This window comes from Lutra lutra, chromosome 18 (assembly GCF_902655055.1).
Source record: "Lutra lutra chromosome 18, mLutLut1.2, whole genome shotgun sequence".
Classification (NCBI taxonomy): domain Eukaryota; kingdom Metazoa; phylum Chordata; class Mammalia; order Carnivora; family Mustelidae; genus Lutra; species Lutra lutra.
In genome coordinates, this window is record NC_062295.1 from 14,094,451 (window position 1) to 14,107,197 (window position 12,747).

General features: G+C 43.5%; 1 protein-coding gene and 1 long non-coding RNA gene across 2 annotated transcripts; one reads left to right on the top strand and one right to left on the bottom strand.

Moving 5' to 3' along the window:
• Window positions 1-1,282: 1,282 nt before the first annotated feature.
• On the top strand, window positions 1,283-11,606 carry LOC125090780 (uncharacterized). Its single transcript, XR_007124480.1, has 3 exons — window positions 1,283-1,416; window positions 5,298-5,302; window positions 11,558-11,606. It is a non-coding gene; the product is annotated as an uncharacterized LOC125090780 (long non-coding RNA).
• RPS15A (ribosomal protein S15a) lies at window positions 3,085-10,598 on the bottom strand. Its single transcript, XM_047713799.1, has 5 exons — window positions 10,448-10,598; window positions 9,251-9,388; window positions 8,536-8,615; window positions 4,438-4,523; window positions 3,085-3,218 (listed from the first exon to the last, which is right to left on the bottom strand). The coding sequence occupies exons 2-5, from the start codon at window positions 9,381-9,383 to the stop codon at window positions 3,125-3,127; spliced, it is 393 nt and encodes a 130-aa protein (XP_047569755.1). The 5' UTR covers window positions 9,384-9,388; window positions 10,448-10,598; the 3' UTR covers window positions 3,085-3,124.
• Window positions 11,607-12,747: the final 1,141 nt, after the last annotated feature.

Consider the following 12,747-nt stretch of genomic DNA (forward strand, 5'->3'; position numbering starts at 1 on the left):
CTTTCTTTGGGGTTAGGAGTGGAAACCAAACTCCCTAGCCTTCAGTGAAAAGTTAGTCTCTCAAATGTTGACCAGACCAAGTAAGACCCTCTCTCCCTTGCCCAGAGAACTCAGTGCTCTTCTACCTAGCATGTTAACTCACACTGCCCAGAGGTTAAGGCAAAACAGCCTTTAAATAAGAACATTGGATTTAATGACCATGAACACAGATGTTCTAGGTCATCTTTGGTAGTGGTGCTTGTGACTTAATTTTTTAGTTTCTCATCAAGGGCTCTATGCTCTATGGAATCCCTCCAGAAAAATGCATGGTTATCAATCTGCATGTTCTTTTCAGAAAGTTCATCTCTCTCTGACATCGGTCTATAGATTTTAGGTTAAGAACACAGGGTCTGGATAGGTGCTGCGGCCCCTTTTAACACTGCCTCAAAGTGCATCTGGTAGGCCCAGATGATCAAGATGCTATCACTCCTCACCACCCTAACCCCCCTAACCTCGCCCTGCCTGTGGCAGTGGCAGGCTGGGAGGGAATGCTGGGTTCACACCACAGCAGAGATAAGTCTTCCTGCCAGGAGGAACCTAAACTGTCTCCAGACCCTCAAACCTTGGAGTCTAGCCTGGGCCAACCAGCCCACAGGTCATGTGTACTGTAATCTATTTACTGGGTCTCAGAAATATCGGCTCAAGCCATCTGCTTCCCCATAAACACAAGGGACCTGTGCTGTTAAATCCATCAACTGGCCACCCAATTTTCCCAACCTTAGCACCTACTTTTTCCTACCCCTGACCACTTCAAAGGATACTGGATCCCCACTAAATGGTGGGGACTGAGGCACTTGGGTGGCTCTGTGGGTTAAAGCCTCTGTCTTCAGCTCAGGTCATGATCCCAGGGTCCTGGGATCGAGCCTCTGCTTCCCCTTCTGCCTCTCTGCCTAATTGTGATCTCTGTCAAATAAATAAAGAAAATCTTTTTTTTTTTTAATAAATAAATAAACGGTGGGGACCACTTTCTTGCCTATTTTAGTACCTAATTATCAGTTCCCAGGAAGATGAGGATTCAATCAAGATGTACTTACTGAACCATCTACTATGCCAAGCCCGTTATGGGAGAGATACAACAGTAAACAAAACGTGACCTATCTTCCAAGAGCTTAGAATCTTAATTAAGAGAACTATCAATAACCAGCTCTTTGAAAATTCTTAATTCACTTCACCTGTGTCTTGATAAATTCAACTGCATATATGACTGTCAAGTACTAATTAACTATACTTTACATAATCTCACCTTTCCCCTAACAACTATTAAGTAGGTTTTCTATTATTCCCATTATGCAGATGAGGAAATCAAAGCTACTTAGCAGAAAAGCAAACTTAATTTCTGGTCTGCTAAACCCCTAAAGCCTACGTTAATTATGCATGGTGGTCCAAATAATAGAGCGCCAAACCCAGACACACTTGTCTACTGGCTTTCTTCTAACATTTTACCTAGTGAGGCCTACTAATCAGGGCCATTTCTTACACCTCTAAGGCCAGTCTTGGCATTCCTAGCTAGTTTCCACATTTTAGAGTAACCTGTTTCAGAAAGTGACATTACTGAATACCCGCCATGCCCCAACCCTGGGCTATTTCAAGTGTGCTCTCATTGAGCATCACCATGGAATAATTTCTCTTTTTACCTAACACGGGGAGTTCCACAGAAGTTGTCACATGCCAGAGAGGACCTTACAACCAGGGTAGTGCTAATTTAACATCCCTACTCAGACTGAGATACCAGAGTGTTAAAAACTGTCTGACCTACCAGAAAGTCAGAAATAGTCTTCTAGATGAGTAATCAAAACAATCAAATCAGTGAAAAGTGTCCTTTTCTGAAAAGGGAAAAAAAAAAATCAAACCTATACATCCAACAGCGTTTAGTACCTCACATCCTATTTGACATTAGACTTCCTGGAATCAGGGCTGCAATCTGGCAGTCTTTTTTTTTTTTAACTTTGCCTCACTCGACTAAAAGACAGTAAGAGTAGTTGCTGTCTTTTTTATAAGGCCGTGAGCTGCCCCATTCATCCCACTCCCCTGCCTGGCAAATTTAGCTGACCAGGTGAACAATGACATATCTAGGCTCTCATCCAAGCTTCCCTTCTCCTTGGCCAGACTCAGACCTTCCAAGAATCAATTCTAACCTGTGCTGTCCAACACGAACACCAGCTAAATGGAGCTATGAAAGTGGCTAGTCCCAATTAAAATGTGCTTTAAGTGTAAATAAATGTCTAGTACACATAATTTCAGAGACTTATTACAAAGTAAAATTCCATTATCTTATTAGCAACGACATGTTGAAAGTCTATCATTTTGAACACTAGTGTTATTAAAAAAACCAATCCAATTGTTTAATAGTTTTATATAGCCACTCTAAGGTTAGAGCATACATGTGGCTCTTGTTCCATTACTGGACAGCAAGGCTTACAGAGGGCAGTGGAACCCACAGAAGCTCACCGAGGTCACCCTCCCCTCTTCAGTGGTTGAGTTCGTTACAAGCATCCCGCAGGTGAAGTGGCCCAGCAAACTAATTCTTCTCAATTTCATAAATATAGTGACATGTTTACAGTCAAAACTAGTTTTTAAAAGGTTTCATTTTTCTAACTGACATCTTACACATATTACTAAAATGTTACTAATACGCCATCCAAATTTACTGAGATGCATTAGTGATCTGTGGGCTCTGTTTCCTGCCTGCTTCCTTATGAGCACTTACACAGTTCTATAGCCAGGCCATATTTCTTGGGCAGTTAACAACAGTGCATGAAAAATGTACTGTCAGGCTAAAAACAGGAAAGGCACCACTCCTTCCAGGGTTAATCTAAGACTCCAGAAGGGAAAGCATCACCACCTGGACCCCAAACCAGATTCAGCCAGATATAATCTCCTCTGGTGAGCCATGAGCATGATGATGTGAATTAGCACAAGTCAAGACTTCCTCCTCCTTCACTTCAGGGAAACAGCATTCCTCAATTAACACAAAGGCTGCATACTGCTCCAGACGCTCTTGCTAACTCTGCTGTAAAGTTCAAAACGACCAAGTGAAGCACCAGAGTCCATTGAGGCATTTTATTTGCACGTATGTATTACATCCCTAGAAAAAGAATCCCAGGATTTTCCCTCCTGTGTGTTTTCGTCTTGCTTCTTCATGGTCCATGATGCCAGCTGAAGTTGTCAGTACAATGAAACTATGGAGAGTTAAAAAAGAAAATGCTGGTGAGTTTTTCCTAAAAACAGTTCAACACAGAGCGGCTTTCTTGTACAGAAAAAGACCAACATTCCTAAGTGCTTAAGACGCTTTCCCACAATAGGACGCAGAGACTAACGTTGCCTACTCAGGCTGGCAGTGCAGGCATGGCTCCTGGAACCCAAAGACCCAAATCCGAAGACCTCAGCTACACAACACACTCACAGCCCTGCCCTGGGCTAACACTGAGAAACAACACTGTTAAGCTTAACAGAAAACAAAGACAACTCCTTTAACCTCAAAATGTCACTTTCTGTTTTCAGGTTAAGGAGACGGAGTTTAAAGCAATAAAGTGTTGATATAAACTTGACTCAATTGTTTCTGCCACTTATATGATCACAGGCAAGCTACCTGTAAAGAGACAGTCAGATGGACAATGGAAATGCCATTTGGCCTGGCTACCTCATAGGGATCAAGGTAAGACATATAAGGTGGTATGCCAACTCTGAGGCATTAAAATTGGTATCGTAAGTACAATCAAAAATGACTCACTCATAACACTATACCTGTAACAACGTTAACTATGAAGTGGGAGTAAATTCAACCACATCACCAACCATATGATTGGGGTGGGGGGGCTAACTTAACCACAAACAGATAAACACTTACTGTGTTGTGTCAGATACTAAAGTTCTTTATCAGAATTAAACCACATAATATAAGAGAATTATTACCATTTTTATAGATAAAAATGATTATGTAAATATCAATATGTAAATGATATGAAGAAACCAAGGCCATGAGATACCCAAGGCCTCACAGCTTTAAGGTAGAAAACCAAGGATGTGAACTCCAACTCTTACCAAGAGTGAAGAAATTGAGTTTCTCCAGAGCCTAGGGTTCAGAAGTGATTCCAACCATACAAAGGGATCACAATGAACATATAGTATCAACTATAAGCACTGAGCCAAAAGAGCAGACATTAAAAAGGACATAAATCTGCTGTCTCTCAGTCAGCCTGGACTCTCACAGGTCTCTCAGAACCTGAAGCCTAGTACATGAACACCTAAGAACTAATCCTTGAGTTAAAGATGGTTGGAGATGGAGACAATTACTACTATAACAGTAAAAACCCAACAAACAAAAACTCAGCTCAAGTCACACTAAATAGACAGCAATCTTTAGCATTAATTTCTTTTAAATGAGGAAAACTGACTCACCCAAACTGGCGGGACGGGAGCAGGTTATTCTGCCATTTTTCTAGATCTTTCAGTTGTACATCAAATCTGGGGCTGATCACTCCACACTGTAAAAGCATAACAGAAAACACTGTTCACATCTTAGCAGTAAAAGAAAACCTTAGTACACAAACAGCATTTACATCTGAATAGTATACAAACCAGCCAAATCAACATTTCATGGTTAACTATTTTGTGCCACCTTGATATAAATGTCATTTGAAAAATATACTGAGGGGCGCCTGGGTGGCTCAGTGGGTTGGGCCTCTGCCTTCAGCTCAGGTCATGGTCTCACGGTCCTGGGATCGAGTCCCACATCGGGCTCTTCGCTCAGTGGGGAGCCTGGGTGCCCCCTCCCCCCACCTACCTCTCTGCCTACTTGTGATCTGTCAAATAAATAAATAAAATCTTAAAAAAAAAAAAGGAAGAAAAATACACTGAAATAGGATTATGCCTGCCCAGGGAAAGAAAAGTATTTAGAAAGTCACACATGATGTGACGAGCACTGCGTGTTATACTTAACTACTGAATCACTGAACCAATGATGTACTCTACCTTGGCTACTTGAATTTAAATAATTTTTTTAAATATGCAAAAAGAAAAAAAAAAGTCAACAGTAGGCGCGCCTGGGTTGGCTAAGTTGGCTAAGCAGTCTGCCTTTGCCTCAGGTCCTGATCCCACAGTGATGGGATCAAGCCCCCTGTCAGCTGAGAGCCTGCTTCTCCCTCTCTGCCTGCTGATCCCCCACTTGTGCTGTCAAATAAATAAAATCTTCAAATTAAAAAATATAAATAAATGAAAAGTCAACAGAGAAGGGAGAACACAAGGCAATGCATGGAAAGGTCAGGTTCACAGCGTGTATCTCTATGGGCTAGGGAGCTGTCCCAAAACAAATGGCCAGATTTTAAAGAGGTAAGATACCAAGCCTTCGACAAACCTGTAGTCAAACTTTTTTTTACACAGTAAGCCTGAGATGAATGTGGAGGGTCTCAAATCCTTCACTCATAAGCCAAAAATGCAAAGTATTCAAAGTATTAGAATTAAAAAAAAAAAAATTCTACAGACACTAAACTAAAATCTAAGAATTGGCTGGTATTCCTCATCAGCAAACTACCCCGATACAGTTACAACCCCAGGCCAAATTTTCCAAACTAATCTGGCAAAATGGGTGAAAGGCAGAAGGAGCAGATTCTTAGTTATCCCACCTGTTTGCTACCGGGACAAAGCAACAACTATCTTCCAATGTGAGAACTCTCCATAAGAGCCAAAGTACTCACTCTAATCACTGAATTATATGAAAAGCCTAAAACACAATAAATGTTCAAACATCTACCAACAGGCTATCTGCACTTACTCTAGTCTCATTCAAAGTCTCTGACTAGATCAACAGGGTTTACAAAGTCAAAGCCAAGGGAATCAAAAGACTCCTTCATTAGAGATAAACATGACCCCCCCCCACAGCCCTACTTTACAAATCACTAATATACTTCAAAAGTATCAATGCATAAAGGTTCCTGCTACTTATATACCAGAAATGGACCATGTGAAAACACTCAGGATTAGTACCACTGAAGTAAGTGTAAACTCCAGAGAAGAAAGCAGGTATGAGACACTTGTGTGCCCACATTCACACAAGTCCCAAAATGCCTAACAGGAGACTATGAGGTTAGAACTTATTCAAATCTTTAAAACAGTTAAGATGTCCACAGGCAGATCTGAACCCAAAGCAACTGAAAATGGCCCAAATCCCCTAAGTCAGGAGGCCCACTCAGGCTCTCCTTTTCATAACATGGTCTTAACAGCTATGGTGTCAATTAATTGTCAAAGGCAATCCCACAATACAGATGTAGGAATAGGGAAATGCAGTCCTTTCTCCAAGCAAGCTAAATGGTAGACTTTCTGAGGCCTCCACTCCACTCCACCACACCCGGGCTTTTATTTATTCCAGCAAAATCCCTCACTCAGCTAATAGAATTAAACCTTTCCCAAACCAGCATTCTTTTTTTTTTTTTTTTAATATTTTATTTATTTTACAAGTAGGCAGAGAGGCAGGCAGAGAGAGACAGGAGGAGGAGGCAGGCTCCCTGCTGAGCAGAGAGCCCGATTCGGGACTCCGATCCCAGGACCCTGAGATCATGACCTGAGCCGAAGGCAGAGGCTTTAACACACCGAGCCACCCAGGCGCCCCCAAAACCAGAATTCTTATCTAACTTCTAACACTACCTTACTTCTCAGCCCCACTAAATTTCCACAGTATGGGGTATATCCATCTCTTGCAAGAAGGTAACTGAGGAAACAGTGTCCTACAAAGGAGGAAAACTCAACTTTAGAGAAACTGAAAACTGAAGTTTGTTCTGGCCAACCAAAGTCAAACGGCTAGGGGTGCCTGGGTGGCTCAGTTCGGTGAGCATCTGCCTTTGACTCAGGTCACCTGAGATGGAGCCCAGAGTTGGGCTCTCTGCTCAGCAGGGAGCCTGCTTCTCCCTCTGCCCTCTGCCTCTACCCACCCCCCTCACTCTCTCTCCTCTCAAATAAATAAAATCTGCGGGGGACGGGGGAGCTAAGGAGCAGGGTCTGGATTTCAACTACCTCTTAACCAGAATATTTCAAATTACTTTACCACAGAACAAGGATACCCATAAAGGATTTCCACTTGAGAAATACTCTATTCAAACTTATTTCTCATGTTTTACATATAGTTGAATGGGTGCACATGACTTACCCAACTTAAGTTTTTTGGGTTTTGTGGGTGGTTTTTTTTTTTTTAAACATCAAGTCAGTCTTCTGCAGGACAGATTTAAGATGTTCTATCAACTACATACTGGAACCATCTCCCCCACTGGTTACCAACTAGTTGGGAGACCTTGAGGATAACTCCTATCTCAGCATCTCAACTCCTAAAATTAGGAAAAAACACATCCTTTACGGGGCGCCTGGGTGGCTCGGTGGGTTAAGCCTCTGCCTTCAGCTCAAGTCATGGTCTCAGGATCCTGGGATCAAGTCCCACACATCGGGCTCTCTGCTCAGTGGGGAGCCTGCTTCCCCGTCTCTCTCTGCCTACTTGTGATCGCTGTCAAATAAATAAGTAAAATCTTTAAAAAAAAAAAAAAAACACATCCTTTTCTACTTCAAGAACACACTGTGAGGGTCAGAGTGACTAGAACAAAACAAATCACAGTCTCATAATTTACCTGAAAATTCTTCTAATCCCTCAGAAAAACTTCACACCCAGTAGTTTTCATCTAATATTAAGTATCAATCCGCACATCAACAAAGTTCCCTATACAGAGAAGCAACTTTGTAAAACAAACCGGTGGACCAGAGAATAACCTTACCAATCAATCTGGCCCCTGCCACTAACCACGACTCATTTCTGGGCCTGTTTTCCCCTCATCTGTGTTGGACCACAGGATGTCAGGCTCCATGTAAATCTGAAAGCTAGAAACCTGAACACAAAAAGCAGGGGAGCAATTCAGGGACCCTAACTTGTTAGAGACACCTATCCCCAAAATACATGCAGTAAGTTTAGCCACAAAGTCAACAGATCAAACAGATCCACTAGGGTATGCTGACATGTCAAACTGAAAGGGAGTACAGAACTCCCACACAGACAGCAATACAGCCCGCAACAGCAAAAATGTAGGTATTAATATTGTTAGAGAACCACATTCAGTCACTAACACAACTAATAAAATCAACATAAAATCACCGAGAGGAGGAATGAAGTTATTTACAGCCCTGCCACATCACAAGTTCAAGCCAGTGGGTGAGCAGCAGACCATCCAGTATTCAAACAAAATCCTTTCACCGCACCCAAAAGCAACTCCCCTCAGATAGCCCACACTCCACAAACATTACAATGTCAACTAACAATCTGGAGCAAATACAACCCTGGAGAACAAATCAATTAAAATGTGATATAAAAATTAATGATTTTAATCAACTCCCTTTTTTTGCTTTTACCCAGACAGAGCAAGCACACCACTAATTTGGTTTTCCAAGGGAAATTACAACATGTTTAACACCATGAATGATAATTCTTAAGAAGAATCTTCTATGTGGAAAATAAACAATTCTTACCTTGTTCAACCTGCCTGTGAGGTTCACAACAATCTTCCCCGCTCTGTGATCATCAATGATTTCAAATTCGCCAATGTAACCTACAGAACATAAATGGCTGTATTAAAGGGCAGATGGGAATTTCAGAGACCTAACTATTTATGCTGGAGTATTCCCACTTTGCCTACTAGATGCTTTCATATCATCGCAGTGACTGTTTCTCTAATCGGTTTAGGCAAAGACAGTTGCTCCAAACCAAAATTTGTATAGCCTAGTATTTTAAACTTGGGGGCCAACACCCAAAAACAACCCCCTCTGCAATTCTAACAGGGAGATTATTTTCCCCTTGCTCCTCGCAAAGGCTGCTTTGTGCCCAAGACATAGAACAATTCTCCTTTCCATTCCAAAGCCCTTAGAAGAGCTCAGGACACGTTCAGTGGCATGTTGCAGCCGCAGTATTACACAAAAGTGGCCAGGTGAGCTCTCAAACTACTAGCAGAGCAACAGTCACAAACTTCCTCCTCCCTTCAACAGTCCTAACTTCCTCGGTGCTTTCCTGACTAGCTTCTGTCCAAGCTATCCCGCCTACAGTCTAATCCACCTGCCTTAGTTGCCCAGTATGACTGCCATCACCGCCCCCCCCATCTTCCCAGTCCTCCCCTGCACACTTCGTTTCTACAAAACTGATTCCTTTAATATCCTCCCATGAAAACACAAGACACAGCAACACACTTACCGTGCTTCATCATCACAGTGAGAAACCGGACGATGACTTTGGAGCACGGCCTAATAAGAACCTGGCGTTTGCCTCTCTTTTCAGCATTGTTGATGCTCTTGAGAGCATCTGCCAGGACATTCATGCGCACCATTATGGCTGTTCAGGGAAGGAAAAAAGAGTGTTTTACCGGCATTCTCAACCTCAAAAGGCACCCAATCATTCCAGTGCAAACACCTCCTTTCCTTTCTATCATGAAGTTTTCCTATCTCTAAGCAGGCAGGTCCCCGAGCGCAATGGCAGCTACCAAAACGACAATATAAGCTACTACGGTCGGTCGGTTATTCAAAACGGGGGGCTGAGAATCACTGGGCACGTTTTCCCAACTTCTCAAATCCGGCAGCACCTGTACTTCTAACGTTGTCCCCTCAGTTAACCAACACAATGTCAGCCTTTCCTAACAACCAAAGGACACCACTGTCACTAACACAACTAATAAAACACCCGTTCTTGAGCCAGCGACAAACGTGCCCCGACGGCAACCGTTCCACAGTGGCAAGGAGGAACTTTTTACGCGCACCAGACTCGACTCCACCCTTATGGGCACCAAATCCAAGACACTCCAGTAACGCTGGGAGAAAAAGGATGGAGACCAAAGCATGCTTCAAGCTCCAACTCTAAGGATCCAATCTGCTTCCTCAAGCCCAATCAAGTATCAAGGGAAACCCTGGAGCCCACAAGACCCAGGTTAGTTCCCAGCAAGCTGCCATCCCAGGCAGAATGCAGTCTTCCCTGCTAAGTGGCCTCAGCATCCTAAGCAAGCTCACAGAACGGCAACAGTAATGGGAAGCTGCACAGACCATCGGGGCCCCCAAACCCCGATGCTTCCCGCCGCCCGGAGGCAAGGTGCTGCCTCAACCACTGAGAGGAGGTCCTGCAGCCGCCAAGTTGGGGCTACCGCCTCTCCGAACGGTCGACAGCGCTCTGGTTCCCGCCAGTGCTGCGGCCTGCGCTTCACAGGCCGGCCTCCCCAAAGTGCAGAGCGTGGGGCAGACGGGCATGACTCTCCCCGACGCCTGCCCAAACCCCGGCAAAAGCAGAATCCTCGGCCCAAAAGGACCCTGGCATCATCAGAGAGCTCCGAAATGAAGGCTCAGACCGCAGGATGGCCCAGATAGCCAACAGATGATGTTCAGCCCCTCAGAGAGAGACACTCACCGGCAAAGAAAGATGGCGGAAAGAGGACGGGAGGGGCGAGCGCACGGAGTTATGGGAAGCGGGTGGCCTATCGCGAGACTTTAAAAGGCGAGCCAAAAAAAAAAAATACTTCGCCTGGTGGAAGAAGGCGGATGAAGGGGTTGAGCCTCTTAAGGGGTGAGACGTGGAGAGTCGATAGAATCAACCGCTCCAGGAGAGACGAAGGGAGAAGGAGAGGTTAACTTCCTTCTGGCACTAAATCTGTAAAAATGAAACTGAAAAGGGCCCTAGATATTTGCTAACTTCGGTTGTAATAAGCGCTTACCATTTAGAATAAATTTTTATACTTGGGTTTTTATAGTTGCGGGTCTGAAAGGACCCGCATAAATCGATAACTGCCTCTGCAGGGGGCGTTTTAGAAACTGAGACTTGCTTTTCTCCCCACACAATTTTGGTTTGTTTTTTCAAATCTGTGTATAGATTATTTCTTCAAAGAAGTAAAAAATATATTTTTAATTCTGTGCTTCCTTTATGACTCTCCTTTTTTTTTTTTTTTTTTTTTAAGATTATTTATTTGAGAGAGAGCGGGGGCAGGAGCGCAGGTGAGGGCAGAGGGAGAAACAGGTTCCCCACCAAGCAGGGAGCCCTGAGGCTTGGTGCCAGGACTCAGGGATCATGACCTGAGCTGAAGGCAGACACCCAACCGACTGAGCCACCCAGCTGCCCAGGATCTCCGTAACTCTTATAAATCATTTACTGGGGTTCCAAAAGGATCCTTTCTCCTTCTGGGATACAGTTTGGAAGAAGCTGCAAATGTTTCAAAATAAACACTCAGGATTCTGAACCAGCAGTTTTTAACTACAATAATGCACCCAGATAAGAACTAATTTTGGTAAGTCTCTTATCTTCTCTGAACCTTCCCTACATGAAAACGGAGGGAGGAGGGTTAATAATAATAATGATAATATTTACGTCTTAAAAGTTATTGGGGAGGGGCACCTGGGTGGCTCAGTTGGTTCAGCATGGGACTCTTGATCTCAGTTTAGGTCATGATATCAGGATGGTGAGTTCAAGGCCAGCATTGGGCTCCACACTGGGCATGGAGCCTACTTTAAAAAAAAAAAGTGATAGGGGCGCCTGGGTGGCTCAGTGGGTTAAGCCGCTGCCTTCGGCTCAGGTCATGATCTCGGAGTCCTGGTATCGAGTCCCGCATCGGGCTCTCTGCTCAGCAGGGAGCCTGCTTCCTCCTCTCTCTCTGCCTGCCTCTCTGCCTGCTTGTGATCTCTCTCTGTCAAATAAATAAATAAAATCTTAAAAAATAAATAAATAAAAATAAAAAATAAAGTGATTGCCAGGATCAGATGAGATAATGGGGCAAGGGTTTGCACAGTGTCTGACATATAGAAAATACTCTATGTATTTTGATACTGGGAACAACAAGGAGTTTTAGCTATTAATTGAAGCCAGGCTCTGATACCCTGGACGGGAGTAAATTCTGGCTCAGGCCTCTGTGGAGCTGAGTGACCTGAGGCTAGTTACCTAACATCCAAAATACTTGCAATAGTCTCCTTACCTTGCTGCTTTCACCCTTGACCTCCCTCTACCACCCCTGTTTTTCCCACATAGTAGCCAGAATGACCTTTTGAAAACCTAAGTCAGATCACACACTTTCCAAGGGCTCCCATTACCCTCATCCAAATCCAAATTCCATACCAAAGCTAAAGTCCTCCGAAATGTGCACACCTGCCTCTTAGTACCAGCACACCAGACCATTCCCCACCATTCTCCCCTAGCTCACTTTTCTTTGAACACTCTAAGAATACTCCACCTCAGGGCCTTTGTGCTTGCTTTTCCTTCTAACTTGAACATTTCTCCAGTTTGCCAGGAAACTTGCTTCCTGACTTCCCTCAGCTCTTTTACTCAGTTACACACTCGCTCATAGAGCCTTCTCCCCATTCTCCCTAACTCCATTGTCCTGCTTAAGTTTTCTCCATAGCACTTACTACCTGAAATATTGGAAGTGTATTTACCTGTCTCCATTAGGTTCCAAGCAAGGACAGATTTGGTCAGTATTGTTCATGGCTGTATCCACAGCTTCTAGAAAAAGTATCTGGTATACAGTAGGCCCTTCATTTAGATTTGATGAATAAATGAATGAGCAAATCAGTCTCCCCATCTGTAAAATGGGAATGATGCTCACAATCACTTGAAGTTGTTGTGAGGATAGATGAAGTAATTCATATAAGAGGTTAACACATTATAATAATGTCATATGGTGACAGTAACTACACTTACAGTGGTGAACACTGTGTAATGTACAG